Source organism: Ranitomeya variabilis, chromosome 1 (genome assembly GCF_051348905.1).
Source record: "Ranitomeya variabilis isolate aRanVar5 chromosome 1, aRanVar5.hap1, whole genome shotgun sequence".
NCBI lineage: Eukaryota > Metazoa > Chordata > Amphibia > Anura > Dendrobatidae > Ranitomeya > Ranitomeya variabilis.
Genome location: NC_135232.1, coordinates 41,948,788 through 41,969,895, shown reverse-complemented (window position 1 = coordinate 41,969,895; position 21,108 = coordinate 41,948,788). Strand labels below are relative to the sequence as shown.

The following is a 21,108-nucleotide window of genomic DNA, read 5'->3' as shown; positions in this document are numbered from 1 at the left end:
ACCACCCCATTACCACACACAATCCCGCCCCACCACCCCATTACCACACACAATCCCGCCCCACCACCACATTACCACACACAATCCCGCCCCCCCACCCCATTACCACACACAATCCCGCCCCACCACCCCATTACCACACACAATCCCGCCCCCCACCCCATTACCACACACAATCCCGCCCCCCCACCCCATTACCACACACCATCCCGCCCCCCCACCCCATTACCACACACCATCCCGCCCCCCACCACATTACCACACACAATCCCGCCCCCCACCACATTACCACACATAATCCCGCCCCCCACGACATTACCACAATTATCGTTATTAACTTTATTTTAAGTTAATTTACCACCTGCGTAAGCGCTATTGAATGTTGTCATTATTTAGTTTAATCACCTGCAGCGTTATTTAGATAGCATTGAACGTGCCGAGCGTTAGCTGGCTGGAAACATCTAGTTATAAATATAAGGGTAGGGTCACTAGTACAGTAAACGTGTTGGCACACTAGCATTATTAATGTACTAGATGGTGGCCCGACTCTAACGCATCGGGTATTCTAGAATATGCATGTCCACGTAGTATATTGCCCAGCCACGTAGTATATAGCACAGCCCATGTAGTATATTGCCCAGTGACGTAGTATATTGCACAGCGACGTAGTATATTGCCCAGCCACGTAGTATATTGCCCAGTGCCGTAGTATATTGCCCAGCCACGTAGTATATTGCCCAGTCACGTAGTATATTGCCCAGCCCATGTAGTATATTGCCCAGTCACGTAGTATATAGCACAGCCCATGTAGTATATAGCACAGCCCACGTAGTATATAGCAATATGGGCATCATATCCCTGTTAAAAAAAAGAATTAGAATAAAAAAATCGTTATATACTCACCCTCCGTCGGCCCCTCGGATCCACAACAGGCCTTTCCCGCTCGTGACGCTCCGGTAACCGCTCCATGCTGCGGTGTCGCGAGATGATGACGCTGCGGTGTCGCGAGATGATGACGTCGCGGTCCCGCTACGTCATCATCTCGCGAGATCGCAGCATGGAGAGGTTACCGGAGTGTTGCGAGTGGGAAAGGCCTGTTGTGGATCCGAGGGGCCGACGGAGGGTGAGTATATAATGATTTTTATTTCTTCTATTTTTTTTAACATTAGATGTTTTTACTATTGACGCTGCATAGGCTGCGTCAATACTAAAAACTTGGTCACACAGGGTTAATAGCGGCGGTAACGGAGTGCGTTACCCGCGGCATTATGCGGTCTGTTACCGCCGGCATTAACCCTGTGTGAGCGGTGACCGGAGGGGAGTATGCGGGCGCCGGGCACTGAGTGCGGGGAGTAAGGAGCGGCCATTTTCTTCCAGACTGTGCGCGTCGTTGATTGGTCGTGGGCGTTTGCCACGACCAATCAGCGACTTGGATTCCATGACAGACAGAGGCCGCGACCAATAAATATCCGTGACAGACAGAAGGACAGACAGAAAGATGGAAGTGACCCTTAGACAATTATATAGTAGAAGGGTAGGGTCACTAGTAAAGTAAATGTGTTGGAACACTATCATTATAAATGATAGTTTAGGGTCACTGGGACTGTAAAATTAAGGGTAGGTTCACTAGTACAGTTAATGTTTTGGTCACTCATAGTGTAAATGTGAGGGTAGGGTCACAAGTACCAAAAATATAATGGTTCATTCGCTGAGGGTTTGCTGCATGTTGCTCAGGTTTCTAAGGTTGGGCTCTGCACTTTTGTTTGCCGCCAGTAATTTCCTGAATATTCTTGTGACTACTAAGATAAGTGGATCGGAATATAACACAATGAATCCAAGGAGATGATGGGAGTTACATCGGAACTAGAGGGGTGTGCTGACCTTTATTGGGGGAAGTGTTGTGAATTCCGTTCTCAGACTCCCTGCTGTGGTCATGAATGGTACTTTGGTGAGTTCTGTCCTTGGACTCCCTCTGGTGGCTTTGAGTGGAACTGCTGTTCCTTGAGGTTGGCTTTCTCAGCTGCCCTCGTTTATTGCTATGCTGGCTTTCCTATTTAACTCCACTCAGATCGTTACTTCATGCCAGCTGTCAATGTCTCAGTATTGGTTTAGATCTCTCTTGGACTTCTCAGATGACCTGTCTAATCCAGCAGAAGCTAAGTTCCTGCTAGTTCATTTGTTGTTACTGCTTCTTGAATATATTTCTTAGTATTGCTTATTTTAGTCGAGCTTGCTATCATCATATTTCCTTGCAAGCTGGCAGCTCTGGGGTGCAGAGTGGCACCTCCACACCGTGAGTCGGTGTGGAGGTCTTTTTGCATACTCTGCGTGGTTTTTGTAGTTTTTTGTGCTGACCGCATAGTTCCCTTTTCTATCCTCTGACTATTTAGTGAAGACTGGCCTCCTTTGCTAAAACCTGTTTCATTCCTGTGTTTGTGACTTTCCTCTAAACTCACAGTCAATATATGTGGGGGGCTGCCTTTTCCTTTGGGGAATTTCTCTGAGGCAAGGTAAGGCTTCTATTGCTATCTTTAGGGGTAGTTAGCTCTTAGGCTGTGCAGAGGCGTCTAGGGAGAGTTAGGTACGCTCCACGGCTATCTCTAGTGTTTGTGATAGGAGTAGGGTTTGCGGTCAGCAGAGTTCCCACTTCCCCAGAGCTTGTCCCGATTACTAGTTTAACCATCAGGTCATTCCGGGTGCTCCTAACCACCAGGTCCATAACAGGGAAGTGATCGGTCCATTCCCAAAGTTTCTGATATGAGAGCTCGTCTCAGAATGCAAAATGATCGAAAGTTTTAATAAATGATTGAAGGAGTAGAAGAGCATGCAACAGCGAGATTGTGTCATGGTGGGAAGGAAATGTGCTCTCTCCCAGAAGGAAAGAAAACTGTCTCACTAATGGCAGTGATTGCAGGCAGCTTTCCTGTCAATCAACGGCTGACTCTTTATCCTGGTCCTGCCAGATTGTAGCATTCCGTGTAGGGATTAATAGATCATTACCCCTGCACATATAGTCCCTTTCCTTTTTTGTCTTGTGGTATTAGTTGCTGTTTTTGGTGTCAAATTCATCAAACTGTCGCCCACTATTCAAAAATTTGACAAAGTAAAAAATGGGCTTACTTCCTATCTTGAACTGTTTTTGCAACTTTTTGGTCCCAAAAGTCACACTGGCACCAAAGTTGCAAAAATTGCAACCAAATGTTGGCATGCTCAAAAATACACTAGGGGGTACTAGAGGGAAAATAGGCCAAATTTTGCAGCTTTTTAAAAATGTAATATTGGTAGACAGGTCATCAATATCACAGTCCCTATCACCCTGTTAATGAGAAAGCCGCTTTCTTAGTTATGGTGAAGGAACCACTTTAAGGGGTTGTCTCAAGACCTCCTCGGCTACTTCTTCTCCCGGCAAGATAAGCAGTTTGTCAGGACGATTGTAACCAGACCTCTGGCAATCGGCTGATTTTTTTTGTTTTTGTTTTTTTTTTTAATACATCCAACCTGGAGAAATATTGTTGCTTTGCCTAAATGCTTTTTGGTCATAGTCCAAGAACTAATCTAGGTGAGTTTGGCATCTGCCCTGCTTGTCAGGATGGTGAGCGTTATAAGGATGAGTTCCTTCTACCGTTCTGATGTGGTGGCAACGTGAGTGTTACCTGTAGTTCTGCTTCTGGTCAATGAAGTCCAAAACTGTGGCTGGGAGCAGGTTAATCTTCCGGTGAAGTTTTCCCTTCGAAGAGATGTTCTCCTCTTCTTTTCTTCAGGAGCCCCCTGCTCTCCAACTTTGTTCATAAAGGGAAGGACAGTGAGCTCCTGAAGATTGACAGTTCTGGCTGGTGGCATAGTCGCACCGTGGGTCTGACCTGAGCGTGGGAGAAGCGCTGGAGGACTGAAGCTGGATGGATCCAGCAGGGAAGCAGGCAGTAGAGCATAGAGCTTGCAAGCAGCGCCTACTCCTTACCTAGGTAACCGGCCATCTCTGATAGACTGCAGAGGTGGTCGGTAACCTAATGACCCAAAAACCCAAAAAAATTTAAAAAAATCCCTTGCGAAGTTGTTGTTTTTACAAACACTTTGCAATTTTACTCGTGTAAGAGGTTGTGCAAGAATGGAATCATGGTGGGCATTTTCACCCCCTTGAGGCTGTGCATCGATGGTGGCTTTACTATGAATGGTGGCCATTGACCACGTCGCCTCCAGTGACCTCTTACCTGATAGTTTTGGCAAAATCATTGTAAGCGAACAGAAAGGATCGGAAGTTTATTTATTTTTTTTAATGGCTTCCATCTGCTGGGTAGGATCTGGCATTGGTGGGGTCTTTGTGATGCACATTCACCACTACGAGCGCCTGATTTGTTAACAAGGCTCCTTTACCACTCCGGACGCTTTCACGTAGTGTTTTCAATCTTCACGCCTAATTATTCGATGTTGCGTTTGATGCGAGAACACCCCGACTAGTAATCGCTGCTCATTGTGGGGAGTCCATTATATTCTAACTGTTTGAGTGATCCCATTGACCTTGGACTGACATTATAAGCTGTGTCTAATCTTTTCACTCTATATATTTCTAATGCAGACTTTTTTTTTTTGTTCTTTTTTTTGTTTTTTTTTGTTCTTCCCTCCCTTCCTTTCTGCCTGATCCCTGTTTAGCATCACAATCGGGTTACCGCTGAGCCCGGCAGCTGACTCCGCCCGCTCGGCACGACACGCTCTGTCGCTCATTGCCACGGCCAGACCACCCGCCTTCATCACAACGATCGCTAAGGAGGTAAAAAAAAAAAAATCCTCTCCCCATCTTCTGCTTTCTGCTTGGATAAATCCGCCTCTCATTCACTATTCTTCCATTAATGATTCCTCTAAGCCTTGGGTAAAGCTTTGTACGATGTGTGTAGCATAATAAGCCCCCCATGACAGGCATGCCACCGCCCTGTGTGACACATTGAGGAGTTGTAAAATTTTAAGAATTTTTTTTTTTTGCTCCATTTTTGGTAAGTATTAATTACATTTTAAGCTGTCGTTAAATAGGTTGTCTCTTTTCAGAAAAGTTTTCCTATAAGTTCCCTTAGTAGTAAAAGAAAAAAAAAAGTATGCTTTACTCACCCTGCCCTGGTCCTGCATACATTTTTGACTCCGCTGACGTCACTTTGAGTTGAGCTCAGCAGCTCTGCCTGTTTAGACAGATCACTGATTGGCTGCCATGATATTGCAAAAGCCAATCTGTGAGCTCCGCAGTTCTGGGCGGCTTCTACAGTGCATGGGCAGAGCCGCTGAGCTTGGTTATCTGCAACGTGACACCAAAAGAAGGGGCGGAGACTCAGCGCCGGACCAGGGCAGGGTGAGCAAAGCCACATTTTCTTTTCTTTTTTTCCTACTTTTCTTCTTTCTAAGGGCACTTTTCTGAAAGGGGACAAACATATTAATTCCATTCCAACCTTTCTGTATGATCAGGTAAAATTGCTTTCAGAACTGTACTAAAGCGGAGGGTGACTGTCTCTCTGGGGGTCCTATTTATTTCCCAGAGTCCAAGTATAATCATAAAGTGGCAGCATAAAACAGAATCAACTAATGTAAAGGGTTAGTCTTGTGTGCAACAATTATCACCTATTCATAGAGTAGATGGTAAATGTATGATTTCTGCTGCCGAGACCCTGACTGATCCCAGGAAAGGAGGATCCAGTGATCCATCCGGTGATTGGAGCAGTAGTGAGCATGTGCGGCCGTCACTACCATGGAGCAGGGGTCGCACATGCTCACTAACACTCCAGTGACACTGGGGATTTGGGAACCACCGCTCTGGGAATTGATCTGACCACCAGTGATTTCTCCTATTCTAATAATTGAGGACCCCACTGGCCGGACCCCACGTTACATGTTATCACTGTTATGAAACAGGTAAGTGACTGTGTTTTTCTTTTAGAAGATGTAGATATCGCAGGGATTTTTCTCATTTTATGTAAATAAAGATTAATGCATGAAACGAAATCTCTGTAGCTTTCTCATATATTGAGGGTGTTCAATCCCTCATCATTTTTCATGATGAGATCACATTCCATTGGGAGGGAAGAAATGTCACTTGCTGTAACAGAGCCTGTTTATCTTGGAAAGTTATTTAAAATTTTAGGTATATGAGTAATTGATAGAATTTTTCACTCATTTACTAATTACGGTAATCTTTATTGAAGAAAAAAAAAAGTAATTTTAGCTTTTTAATGTCCATAATTGTGTAAATGTAATGCAGTTGCAGTACCCAGTAATTTCCTCTTGGAGTGCTGTGGCATTAACATGACTTTAGATTTCTGGTCCTGCTCATACAGCGGCATTGATTAAAATATCGAAGTATTGGCAATCCACATCTGATATAAAAAGCAAGCAGAGCAAATGTTTGTCCAGGGCTCTAGTCTGACTGCCACTTAAAGACACTTAAACAGTGAAAACGCCTTTTAATGAGATGCATCATTGGCAAGTAATAAATTATATTTAACCCCTTAAGGACTGGGCAATTTTTAGTTTTGGCTAAAATTAAATTGACGGTTACTCTTTACGTATTGGAGTAAAAATTAATTTCTAAAAGCAAAGTGGTTTGCGTTGCCATTTTTTGAGTCTTTTACCTTTCTAATTTTCCATCAATGGGACTGTTTGGGATGCGGTGGAGTTTCTTGCATGCTAAACTGATGTTTTTATTGATATCACTTAGGGGTACCTCCGACCTTTTCGTTGCTTCTTATTGCAACCAAAAGCACGCTTACGCGTTCACCATTTGACAGTGGTGTAATTGGAGACTGATGGGCCCTGATGCAAAATTTCGATCTGGGCCTCCCCCCTGCATGTTGGTCAGATGTACAGGCCCTTGTACCTGTCTAAATACTATAAACACATATGTTTCCACTCCCATAATGTCCCCCATCCAGTAGTAATTTCGCCATTACCCATCCAGAGCTCATCCTGTAATATATGTCACCCATGCAGGGCCCATCCTGTGATATACAGTGGTTACGGAAAGTATTCAGATCCCTTTTAATTTTTTCACTCTTTGTTTCATTGCAGACATTTGGTAAATTCAAAAAAGTTCATTTTTTTCATGTACTCTCTGCACCCCATCTTGACTGAAAAAAAAACAGAAATGTATTAATTTTTGCACATTTAATAAGAAAGAAAAACTGAAATATCACATAGTCATAAGTATTCACACCCTTTGCTCAGACACCCATATTTAAGTCACATGCTGTCCATTTCCGTGTGATCCTCCTTGAGATGGTTCTACTCCTTCATTGGAGTCCAGCTGTGTTTAATTAAACTGATAGGTCTTGGTTTGGAAAGGTGCACACCTGTCTATATAAGACCTAACAGCTCACAGTGCATGTCAGACCAAATGAGAATCATGAGGTCAAAGGAACTGACCAAGGAGCTCAGAGACAGAATTGTGGCAAGACACAGGTCTGGCCAAGGTTACAGCAGAATGTCTGCAGTACTCAAGGTTCCTAGGAGCACAGTGGCCTCCATAATCCTTAAAGGAAGAAGTTTGGGACCACCAGGAGTCTTCCTAGACCTGGCCGTCCAGCCAAACTGAGCAATCATGGGAGAAGAGCCTTGGTGAGAGAGGTAAAGAAGAACCCCAAGATCACTGTGGCTGAGCTCCAGAGATGCAGTAAGGAGATGGGAGAAAGTTCCACAGAGTCAACTATCGCTGCAGCCCTCCACCAGTCGAGCCTTTATGGCAGAGTGGCCCGACAGAAGCCTCTCCCCAGTTCAAGACATATGAAAGCTTCTATATAGTTTGCTAAAAAACACAATAAGGACTCCCAGACTATGAGAAATAAGATTTGGTGATAATTCTAAGCGGTATGTGTGGAGGAAACCAGGCACTACTCATCACCTGCCCAATACAATCCCAACAGGATGACTGGTTGCCATTGAAGGAAACCTGAATGCGGCCAAGTACAGAGATATCTTGGATGAAAACCTCTTCCAGAGTGCTCTGGACCTCAGACTTGGCCGAAGGTTCACCTTCCAACAATACAGTGACCCTAAGCACACAGCTAAAATAACAAAGGAGTGGCTTCAGAACAACTCTGTGACCATTCTTGACCGGCCCAGCCAGAGACCTGACCTAAACCCAATTGAGCATCTCTGGAGAGATCTGAAAATGGCTGTCCACCAACGTTCACCATCCAACCTGACGTAAATGGAGAGGATCTGCAAGGAAGAATGGCAGAGGATCCCCAAATCCAGGTGTGAAAAACTTGTTGCTTCATTCCCAAGAAGACTCATGGCTGTACTAGCTCAAAAGGTGCTTCTACTCCATACTGAGCAAGGGGTCTGAAGACTTATGATCATGTGATATTTCAGTTTTTCTTTTTTAATAGATTTGCAAAAATTACTACTTTTGTTTTTTTTTTCAGTCAAGATGGGGTGCAGGGTGCACACTAATGAGAGAAAAATGAACTTTCTTGAATTTACCAAATGGCTGCAATGAAACAGAGTGAAAAATTTAAAGGGGTCTGAATACTTTCCGTACCCCCACTGCATGTCATCCATCCAGGGCCCATCCTGTGATATATGTTCCCCATCCAGGACCCATCCTGTAACATACTGTAAGTCCACCATTCTGGGGCCATCCTGTAATAAACTGAAGGAAATAATTATTTGATCCCCTGCTGATTTTGTAAGTTTGCCAACTGACAAATACATGAACAGTCTATAATTTTAAGGGTAGGTTAATCTTAACATTGAGAGATAGAATATCAAAAATAAAATCCAGAAAATCACATTGTATAAATTATATACATTTAGTTGCGTTTTGCAGTGAGAAATAAGTATTTGATCCCTCTGGCAAACAACACTTAATACTTGGTGGCAAAACCCTTGTTGGCAAGCACAGCAGTCAGACGTTTTTGTAGTTGATGATGAGGTTTGCGCACATGTCAGGAGGAATTTTGGTCCACTCCTCTTTGCAGATCATCTCTAAATTATAAAGATTTTGATGCAGTCGCTTGTCAACTCGGAGCTTCAACTCCCTCTATAAGTTTTCTATGGGATTAAGGTCTAGAGACTGGCTAGGCCACTCCATGACCTTTATGTGTTTCTTTTTGAGCCACTCCTTTGTTGCCTTGGCTGTATGTTTTGGGTCATTATCTTGCTGGAAGACTCAGCCACGACCCATTTATAATGTCTTTTTTTGCACCTTGCTTTTCCATATTGCTGCAATCCCTTCCCAGTCTCATGTGTGCCCTTTAGTAGCACCACCAAACTGCATTATCATCAAGCTAAGAGTAAAATTCACTTCTGCTTCTGTGCCCTCTCTGCTCCTGTGCAGCACTCTGCCTGGCTGGTCTTCTCTTTTGCCATTGACATCAATATAGCTGACTGTGTGGTTTTACATCATTAGCTGGTTCTATCGAAGCTAAACTATCCTGTGCTCGTACATGACTACAGGATACTATAACTTTTTACTGCCGTTTCAGTGCAAACTTATGTTTGTTACCTACTGCAGAAAGACCAGTGATGTGAAAGTACAAATGCCGCTCTTTTGAAGCGTATAATAAAATCTAATTCTCTGCTGCAAATAGAGCGGTGTTTGTAGTTTTACATAACTGGTCTCTAGACCCCGTCAGCCATCGTTAACAGAAGAAACACTAAAGATCATTGAAGAAAGACAAATGGCAAAAAGTAACAAGCAGAACACAACAGTAAAAGACTAAAGAGAACCATTTGAGCCAACAAAGAACTTAATTGCCAAATTGTCGTATATACTCGAGTATAAGCCGACCCGAGTATAAGCCGACCCCCCTAATTTTGCCACAAAAAACTGGAAAAACTTAATGACTCGAATATAAGCCTATGGTGGGAAATGCAGCAGCTACCGATAAATGTCAAAAATAAAAATAGATACCAATAAAAGTAAATTTAATTGAGACATCAGTAGGTTAAGTGTTTTTGAATATCCATATTGAATCAGGAGCCCCATATAATGCTCCATACAGTTTATGATGGGCCCCATAAGATGCTCTATATTAAAATATGCCCCATATAATGCTGCACAAATGTTGATTATTATCCCATAAGATGTTCCATAGACACATTTGCCCCCATATAATGCTGCACAAATGCTAATTATGGCTCCATACAGACATTTACCCCGTATAATGCTCCACAAATGCTAATTATGGCCCCATAAGATGCTCCATACAGACATGTGCCCCGTATAATGCTCCACAAATGCTGATTATGGCCCCATAAGATGCTCCATACAGACATTTGCCTCATATAATGCTGCACAAATGCTTATTATGGCCCCTTAAGATTCTCCATACAGACATTTGCCCCATATAATGCTGCACAAATGCTGGTTATGGCCCCATAAGATGCTCCATAGAAATATTTGCCCCGTATAATGCTGCAGAAATGCTGATTATGGCCCCATAAGATGCTCCATACAGACATTTGCCCCGTATAATGCTCCACAAATGCTGATTATGGCCCCATAAGATGCTCCATAGACACATTTGCCCCATATAATGCTGCAAAAATGCTAATTATAGCCCCATAAGATGCTCCATAGAAATATTTGCCACGTATAATGCTGCCCAAATGCTGATTATGTCCCCATAAGATGCTTCATAGAAATATTTGCCACGTATAATGCTGCCCAAATGCTGATTTATGGCCCCATAGACTATTATGCCCCATATGCTGTTGCTGCAATAAAAAAAAATAAAAAAAATCACATACTCACATCTCGTCGCTCAGGCCCCCGGCACTTGCTATAGTCACCTGTTCGCGTTCCACCGCTGGGCGCCGCTGTGTCTTCCACGTCCTCTGCACTGACTATTCAGGCAGAGGGCGGCGCGCACACTAATCACGTCATCGCGCCCTCTGACCTGAGCGTCACTGCAGAGGACGCAGAAGACGGAGCGGCGCCCGACGGTGGAACGGGGGATAGGTAAATATCATGCACTGCCCCCATCATACTCACCTGCTCCTGGCGCGGTCCCTGCACGTCCCTGGTTCTCTGGGCGCTGACAGTTTCTTCCTGTGTTGAGTGGTCACTAGTACCGCTCATTGCAGTAATGAATATGCAGCTCCACCCCTATGGGAGTGTAGTCGGATCCATATTCATTACTGTAATGAGCAGTACCATGTGACCACTCAACACAGGAAGAAACTGTCAGCGCCCGGAGAACCAGGGATGTGCAGGGACCGCGCCAGGAGCAGGTGAGTATGATTAGACAGCTGCCTCTCCCCCTCCCCTACCGACTTCTGGGAATGACTCGAGTATAAGCCGAAAGGGGCAATTTCAGCCTAGAAAAATGGGCAGAAATTCTCGGCTTATACTCGAGTATATATGGTATATGTACAAAGATAGAAAGCAAACATCTGAAGGGCAAGACCAGGAAGGCACACCTAAAGATCAAAAAGATACAATGAAAGTTTCTACCAATAGTGGGCAGATTGGAAGATGCCAAAGGGAACAAACTATCTGAGACTAAACAGATCAAGGAAAGATGGAATGTAGCACCTCTATGACAACGACAGTGATATGGGAAGAAACTGGGACTGGAAATGATAGAGAGCCAAGCATCCTGAAAGACGAAGTTTTTGCTGCAGTAAAGTTTCTGACATGCAACAAAGCACCTGGATCTGACCATATTCCAATAGAGATAATAAAGTCTTCTGAAGCAGCAGTTGATGTCATCACACACCTTTATCAACTGGAAAACTGGTAACTGGCCGAAGGACTGAACAAGATCGGTGTTTATTCCTATTCCGAAGAAAGAAGATGCTCTCGACTGTGGAAACTATCGGACTATTGCACTCACACCTCATGCCAGCAAAATACTATTGAAGATCCTACAAAGACGGTTACGGCCTTACTTTGACAAAGAGCTGCCAGAGGAACAAGCAGGATTCAGAAAATGCAGATGAACAAGAGGTGTGATTGCTAACATTTGATGGATAATGGAAAAGGCCAAAGAATTCAACAAGGAGATCTGTTTTACTTCATTGACTACAGTGAAGCCTTTGACTGTGATCATCAGAAACTTTAGAATACCATGAAGGATATGGGTGTGCCGAACCATCTGATCAGCCTAATTAGGAACCTATATATCGACCAAGAAGCAACAGTTCAAATCGAGCACAACATGGTTCAAAGTAGAGCGAGGCTTCAGTCAAGACAGCATCCTGTCTCCATTTTTGTACAATTAATATGCAAAAGCTATTTTCAGGAAGACTGGACATGTCGTAAAGAAGAAAGAATCAAAATTGCTGGATGAATCAGCAACACAGACGATACAACATTGATAGAAAAGAATGTAAATGGAATTTAGGACATGTTACGGAGTGTGAAGATGGAATGCTCAAACATGGGACTTCAAACCAACACAAAGAAGACAAAGATTTTGGCTACTGCCAGGTAAGACTGGGACACATTTGAGATGGACGGCGACAAACTGGAATTTGTAAAGGACTTCAACCTACTCAGATCGATGATGACTTAAGATGCAGCGATGACACCAGAAGTCAAAAGAAGAATAGCTGTGGGAAAATCAACATTGAAGTCACTGGGCAAGGTCTTCAAATCAAGGAACATTTCAGTGGCGATGAAGACACGGCTCGTACATAGTCTGATCTTTTCTGTAGTAACATGGATGCGAAACCTGAACGATAAAGAAACAAGACAGAAGAATTACTGATGCCTTCTATATGTGGTGCTGGAGAAGGATGTTTTCAATATCATGGGTGGCAAGAAGAACAAACAAATCAATTTTGGAGCAAATCGAGGCAGACATGTCACTGGAAGCAAGGATCACCAAGCTGCGACTTGCATTCTTTGGACACCTCACACAAAGAGAGCAATCACTGGAGAAGGACATCCTGGTCGGTGGAATAGAAGGAACAAGGCGAAGAGGAAGACCAGCAACTTAATGACTTGATACTATCAAGATATTGGCAGAGAAGATCCTGGTGGACTTATCTAGGCTTGCACAAGATCGATCTTCTTCCTGCAGAGCTTTCATCTTTTAAATCACCATGTCTCGAAATTAAGCCGACGGTCGTTACATAATATATATATATTATAATTATTTGACGTTTCAAATCTTTGTATGCCAAAATACTGGCGAAAAAGCTTTGATGAATTGGGTCCTATGTCTTGATGAGACTCCCATCCACTTCCAAAAGTTCTTACCAGACTTCCTAATCAATAGTCACCAATGAAAAATGGAAGACTGCTTTGGGTCGTTAACTCCTCTGGGTAAGCATGTCCAAAATTACATTAGCCCTTTATCTTCTCCCTGCCAGTGTCAGAAGCAGGTAAATGTGAAGAAAGCCAAGATAGCATGAATACCCAAGCAGGGGAGGGCAAATAATGTATTTTTGTTGTGGGAACTTGCAAGTTTTTCAAGCAGTGAAGCTTTTAGGAATGGTGACTTTTTGGTTTACTATTCTTATTTTCTTGCTGGGTGAGATCTAGTTCTTTTTGTTACTTGATGTGTTGGTTGCTTTTGCTAGATGACAAAACAACAGCAATTCTGGCCTTTTCTTTTGACAGTCATCATGCGGGATAAATATTGTTATTTTATAAGGTTTGGACATTATCAGACTTATACCAATTACATTTTTTTTTATTACCAATTATTATTTTTTTATTACCTTTGCTTTTTTGTGCATTTAAAAAAATTTTTTTTTACATTTTTCTATTCTTTTAATTCCCTATTTTAACCTTTAATATTTCTGTATTGTCTAATATTGTACGTTTGTGCGATCTCCTATAAAGACCATATGAGTGCAAAGGTGGCAGACACAGGGGCATTGAGTAGGTCCCCTGTTCCCATGGCAACCTTTTGGGCACCCTGCAGGAGGTTGGTGGCCTGACAAAAGGACCCCCTGTGTCCAACCACTTAGATGCCGTGGTATCTAAGTGGCTAAACTGCAGCAATCTACGTTTGCTCTGATCTGTGCAGTTAGAGGCTCCTGCTGGCTATATAACTCGTATATGTCGGGAAGAGGTTAAAAACATACTCTATGCAGGAAAAAAATACATAGTGCTAACTGTATATATGTATTTGTGTGTGTAATATATAATCTTAGTACGCCTTTTTTTACAATATGAGATAGTGTGACTATGCAAATATACAGCATATACAATCATGGCCGAAACCCTTGAAATTATTCAAGAAAATGAAGTCTTTCTCCCAGAAAATTATTTGTTACACATGTTTTGTTATGCACTTGCTTATTTCCTTTGTGTGTATTGGAAAAACACAGAAAAAAGGCAAATCGAACATAGTTTTACACAAAACCCCCCAAAATGGTCTGGACAAAATTGTTGGCACCTTTATAAAATTGTGGGTGAACAATAGAGTTGTGCGAATATGTTCGGAAACGATCGCCGATAGCCATATTTGTGCCATTTTTGTACCCTATTCAGGCCAAACTTATGTTTGACGATCGGTTCCGAACATATTCGCTCATCTCTCCTCCCATTGACTCCAATGACGTTCGGCTGTGTTCAGCGAATATTCCAAATACAATATTCGCCGGTAATCGTAATCCGAACCGAATTTTGCAAAATTCGCTCAACTCTAGTGAACAACTGTTTCAGGCATGTGATGCTTATTCAAACTCACCTGTGGCAAGTAACAGGTGTGGGCAATATGGAAATCACACCTGAAACGAGATAAAAAGGGGAGAAGTTTCTTTGCATCATGTGTCTGTGTGTGCCACACCAAGCATGGAGAACAGTTAGAGGAGAAGAGAACTGTCTGAGGACATGAGAACCAAAATTGTTGAACAATATCAACAATCTCAAGGTTACAAATCCATCTCCCGAGATCTTAATGTTCCTTTGTCCATGATGCGCAACATAATCAAGAAGTTCACAACCAATGGCACTGTAGCTAATGTCCCTGGACGTGGACAGCATAGAAAAATTGATGAAAGGTTGAACACAGGATAGTCTGGATGGTGGATAAACAACCTCAATCAAGTTCCAAAGAAAATCAAGCTGTCCTGCAGGCTCAGAGTGGATCAGTGTCAGCGCAAACTATTCGTCGACCTATGAATTAAATGAAAAGCAGGAGACCCAGGAGGACCCCACTGCTGACACGGAAACATAAAAAAGCAGGACTGCAGTTAGGCAAAATGTACTTGAGTAAGTCAAAATCCTTCTGGGAAAGTGTATTGTGCACAGATGAGACCAAGATAGTAGAATGATGTGCTTTAACAAAAAGCTCTGTTTAAAGAAAATGGAATGATGCCTTCAAAGAAAAGAACACAATACCTACAGTCAAATATGGTGGAGTTCCTAAGAAGTTTAGGGGTTGTTTTGCTGCCTCTCACGCTGGGTGCCTTGACTGTGTGCAAGGCATCATGAGATCTGAAAATTACCAAAGGATTTTAGGTTTCAATGTGGTGCCCAGTGTTAGAAAGCTGGGTTTGTGTCCTTGTTCATAGGTTGTCCAGCGACAACATAATTTAGGAAAAAAAAGCACCCAGAAATGGATGGAAACAAAGTGCTGGAGAGTTCTGAAGTGGCAGCAATGAGTCCGGATCTAAATCCCATTGATCATCTGTGAAAAGATCTTAAAACTGCTGTTGGGAGAAGGCGCCTTCACATATGAGACCGGGAGCAGTTTACAGGAGAAGAGTCGTCCAAAATCCCAGATGAGAGGTGTAAGAAGCTTGTGGATGGTTATAGGAAGCGATTGATTGCAGTTATTTACTCCAAAGGGTGTGCAACCAAATATTAAGTTGAGGAGTTCTGTCCATTTTGGGGGTTATGTGTGAAATTGTCCTATTTTGTTGATAAATACACACAAAGGAAATAAACATGTATAACAAAACATGGGGAATTGCAATAATTTTCTGGGAGAAATAATTTATTTTCTGGAACTATTGCAAGGGTACCAACACTGTCGGCCATGACTGTATATTGGGGCCCTTATGCCTATACTGATGCTGATTATCCTGAATGATTAGTGGTGGAATACATGATTTACAGCTATACATCCTAGCCATCATCCATACACATGGCGGCTGCCTGGATGAGCATGCTAGCATGGCATAACCCGCTTCCTCTCTCATTCCTTCCTGTGTGGTTCCCGCGATCAGTCTGCACCTCTCCAGGACGGTGTTTGTATATTTATGATATTCACATCCTGTAATGTAGCTGTCGCCACCGCTCGTCGCTCTCCCATTCCGCCTACTTGGGACTGGGCGACAGTGGTGTGAAAACGCCAAAAAGTTCCATAATGTTACTCAGCCACTCTAAAATTTACGCAAATTTTCAACGTTTTATAAGCCAGAGTACTTAGGTGAATGCTTTCATGAATCGGGCCCTATGTCTTGATGAGTCTCCCACTTCCAAAAGTTCTCAATAGACTTTCTAATCAGCGCCACCATAGGGGATATGAAGCATACCAACGGATTGTAATCCAGGACAGGACAGATCCTCCATGGATAGGACCCATCATCTGTCAACCTAAGGGTATCCCAATCTAAACCACCATTTAGTTTTTGGTATTTCGATGCTAAAATATGATTGTGATTTTCTCTTTCCAGGTACACAGACACACCGCCATGGCTGCCAACACTCAGTCTCAGCAGAATATACACACTACTGCTCTCGCCCGAGCGAAAGGAGAAATACTGAGAGTTATCGAAATCCTTGTCGAGAAGATGCCCTCCGACGTGGTGGATCTCTTGGTGGAGGTAGGACTTAGAAAGTGGGCGCCATTCTCGTATCTCAGGGTGTCAACCTCCACTGGTAGTTAGTCACAGTGATGAAGAATAGGGTGATTACCGGCTGTGTCTGGTCTCTTAACCAGACATGCATGTTTTACACGGGGGGGGGGGTTCTTGGTGTGTTTTAACTTTGGTACCCAAATGCAATCCCTTAAAGTAAAAAAAAATCCCATAGCTCTGGAACCGTATGGCGGATTTTAAAAATGAACAAACACAATATTCAGGGGAGCAGCGGCAATAAGATGATAAACAAGAACTGGTCACTTTTGATCTGGTGACTGGTCCTCCTTAAAGAGTAACTAAAAATGTTTTTGTGCTGTATAAAGCTATCCTCCAGGCAATGCAAAGTTATGAATCTTTGTAATATCCTGCATTACCTTATTTTACTTGCTTCTGTTCTAAACACCAGACTGAAAGTGCTGTTTTCACTTCCTACTTTATTCCCTTTTAGAAGCTGCTTTGAACCGCTGCTCTAGCAAGAATCCATACTCAAACACTATTTACAAACACTCTCCCTGTGTGAGCATGGGCAGTGGCATACCGATTATAGTGGCAGACCACGTGACCACTATGGAAACCGTGAGTCGTGGGAGGGGGGGGGGGGTACTGGTGCATCTCACATTCAGCTGTATATGGCTTTTGGGTTTAGATACATTTTAATGCAAAGATGGAACAGTATTTTTGTGTGTGGGGACACTGAGGGATTTCAGTAGGAGAAAAGTTACTTTGTGTGAATTTGTGAAGTAAGCTCTTCTGTGACCCCACAAAATATTAGGTTTTGTTTTGGTTTCGTTTTTTTTTTTGTGTTTGTGGGGGGCCCATTTAGGACGTCCACTATGAGGTCCAATGATCTCAATGTACGCCTTAGTATGGTGGACGGGAGCAGAGAAGCTCACAGAGGGAGACTGTTTGTAAACAATGTCTCAGTGTCGATTCTTGATAGAGCAGCAGTTCAAAGCAGCTTCTAAAAGAGCATGAACTAGGCAGTTAAAACAGCACTTTCAGCCTGGTATATGGTAGAGAAGGAAGTAGAATAAGGTAATGGAGCGTATTATGAAGACTAACAGCTTTGTAAAGTGTGATCAATAATTAAATTTAAAAGAAAGTTGGCAGCTCTGCAAGTAATCCTAACTATGATTTCATGAAGAATAAATAATGCATTTATACAAATTCAGCTCTGCTACATCTGTATATGATGAAATGGACTTTCCACACCTGGTTTCTTACTGATGTTTTTATACTTTATATTAAAGGTTATGGACATTATCATGTACTGCCTGGAGGGATCGCTACTGAAGAAGAAGGGGCTGCAGGAGTGCTTTCCTTCCATATGTCGGTATGTTTCTTCTGGGCATGATGCAGCGGCTTTGTCATCAGTGCACAAGATGTAGCAGAGCAGTAGGCGCTGTCAGATTGCAGGTGATGTAGCAGAGCTCTGTTGGTCAGGTAACTGCAGTTCTATGACATAACTCAGCTCTGCTACATCTATGTCACATTACGTGTACAGATTCAGACAAGAAAGGGTTTGCAGTAGAGGAGCGAGACGAACCTCGTACATTGTACAACTTTTTTAAAGAATCAATGAAAACAAATTTTCTTGGTCCTGAAAATCAAATTGGTCAGTGCCGGACATATTTGTTGTCACCCAGCTTTCTTAAGAACAGATATGACAGCAGAATTTGTCAGAAGGGGTTTTATCAGAATTAATATGGCTGCAGATGTATCTGATAAGGGAAGCGTTCCCGACCCGTGTAGATAAATGGAGACAGATCTAAAGCGACGGAAATGTCCACGAGCAGAAGCGCTTGTTCATCAGAATCCTCTTTTGTCGGAGATAATTGGAAACTGAGCTTTTATTACCTTGCATCTTAATTACCTTCAGTGTAAACAGGGGGGGCTGAGTGATGAAGCGCCACTTGTAAAATGTGAGTTATTTGCTGTCCTGCTCCCTAATAAACCCACTGTAATGAGTCCACGGTAAGTAAATGACCAGAGGAGGGCGCCGACGGGACAGGAGCCAAGGTGGCGGCTCTCCGTGTGTGGGGGGGGTCACATCTACTTACTAGTAATCCAGCATTGTCTCCGGATTACCAGATGTTCTGGATAGCAGGAAGATGATCAGCTGGCCTTAGATGAGATTTCTATTACAGTCCAATGTCTATGGAGCTGTCCCCTGAGACCAGCGCCGGCAGATGGGTCTGTCAGTCATTTATCGCTATTGCTCCCTGCATGGGGAGAACTGTGATATGGGGTTAGATATCTGCAGAATGATCTCTCTGATATAGATCTATCCTATCTATCTAGCTATTATCTATTCTATATCTACACTGTGTGCAGAATTATTAGGCAAGTTGTATGTTGATCACATGATACTTTTTATACATGTTGTCCTACTCCAAGCTGTTCAGGCCTGAGAGCCAACTACCAATTAAGTAAATCAGGTGATGTGCATCTCTGTAATGAGGAGGGGTGTTGTCTAATGATATCAACGCCCTATATAAGGTGTGCTTAATTATTAGGCAACTTCCTTTCCCAAAATAGGTCAAAAGAGAGATTTGACGGCCTCTGAAAAGTCCAAAATTGTGAGATGTCTGGCAGAGGGATGCGGTAGTGTTGAAATTGCCAAACTTTTGAAGCGTGATCACCGAACAATCAAGCGTTTCATGGCAAATAGCCAACAGGGTCGCAAGAAGCGTTTTGGGCAAAAAAGGCGCAAAATAACTGCCCATGAATTGAGGAAAATCAAGCTTGAAGCTGCCAAGATGCCATTTGCCACCAGTTTTGCCATATTACAGAGCTGCAACGTTACTGGAGTAACAAAAAGCACAAGGTGTGCGATACTCAGGGACATGGCCAAGGTAAGGAAAGCTGAACAACGACCACCTCTGAACAAGAAACATAAGATAAAACGTCAAGACTGTGCCAAGAAATATCTTAAGACTGACTTTTCAAAGGTTTTATGGACTGATGAAATGAGAGTGACTCTTGAGGGACCAGATGGATGGGCCAGAGGCTGGATCAGTAAAGGGCAGAGAGCTCCACTCCGACTCAGACGCCAGCAAGGTGGAGGTGGGGGACTGGTATGGGCTGGTATCATCAAAGATGAACTTGTGGGACCTTTTCGGGTTGAGGATGGAGTGAAGATCAACTCCCAGACCTACTGCCAGTTTCTGGAAGACGACTTCTTCAAGCAGTGGTACAGGAAGAAGTCGGTATCGTTCAAGAAAAACATGATCTTCATGCAGGACAATGCTCCATTTTTATTATTATTATTATTATTTATTTATATAGCACCATTAATTCCATGGTGCTGTACATGAGAAAGGGGTTACATACAGAGTTATAGACATCACATGTCTGCAACTACTCCACAGCGTGGCTGGCCAGTAATGTTCTCAAAGAAGAAGAAAAATAATGACATGGCCCCCTTGTTCACCTGATCTGAACCCCATAGAGAACCTGTTGTCCCTCATAAAATGTGAGATCTACAGGGAGGGAAAACAGTCCACCTCTCGGGACAGTGTCTGCGTGCAGCAGCCACCACAGCCTCCCAATGTTCATCGTAAACAGATCAAGCAACTGACAGAATCTATGGATGGAGGCTGCTCAGTGTCATCATAAAGAAAGGGGCTATATTGGTCACTAATATTTGGGGGGTTTGTTTTTGCATGTCAGAAATGTTTATTTCTATATTTTGTGCAGTTATATTGGTTTACCTGGTGAAAATAAACAAGTGAGATGGGAATATATTTGGTTTTTATTAAGTTGCCTAATAATTCTGCACAGTAATAGTTACCTGCACAGATATCCTCTTAAGATAGCCAAATCTATAAAAAAAAAAAAAACACTCCAACTTGCAAAAATATTAAGCTTTGATATTTGTGTCTTTTGGGTTGATTGAGAACACAGTTGTTGATAAATAATAAAAATAATCCTCTAAAATACAACTCGCCTAATAATTCTGCCACACAGTGTATCTCACATATAACTTTCTATCTATCTCATATCTATTTATTGTAGCATATCTGGGAAGGACAAGGTTAAATCCTAGCTCTGCAATGTATTGATTAGATGCACCTGTACGATTATACTAAAAACCAGGGCCTGTGTTCACTAGGGGTCTCAGTCTGCTGAATGTAGCAGAGTCGAGTGTGCTGCTCGTGAGTGTCCTGCGAACATGTGAGCTGTAGCTGGGAGAGAGACCTTCTAATGTCTCTCTGTGAATGGAGACTACATGGGTTAGCTAGGAAAGCTGAGCAGTCGGCATGTTGGAGCTGTAGAGAACTGTGTGGAAGCTGCAGCCTGGTCAGTGTGAACAGTGCCCAGAGTTGAAAACCGTATTATTCGAACTATAAGACACCTAGGTTT

General features: G+C 42.9%; 1 protein-coding gene across 6 annotated transcripts in view; it reads left to right on the top strand.

Annotated features, from left to right (window-relative positions):
• Positions 1–21,108, top strand: part of WDR7 (WD repeat domain 7) — a 383,582-nt gene that overhangs the window by 295,205 nt on the left and 67,269 nt on the right. For all 6 annotated transcript variants that reach the window (XM_077282600.1, XM_077282585.1, XM_077282579.1 and 3 more), the window contains 3 exons: positions 4,648–4,765; positions 16,558–16,707; positions 17,994–18,076. In XM_077282600.1, the coding sequence (XP_077138715.1) occupies positions 4,648–4,765; positions 16,558–16,707; positions 17,994–18,076 (351 nt within the window). The remainder of the gene's footprint in view (positions 1–4,647; positions 4,766–16,557; positions 16,708–17,993; positions 18,077–21,108) is intronic.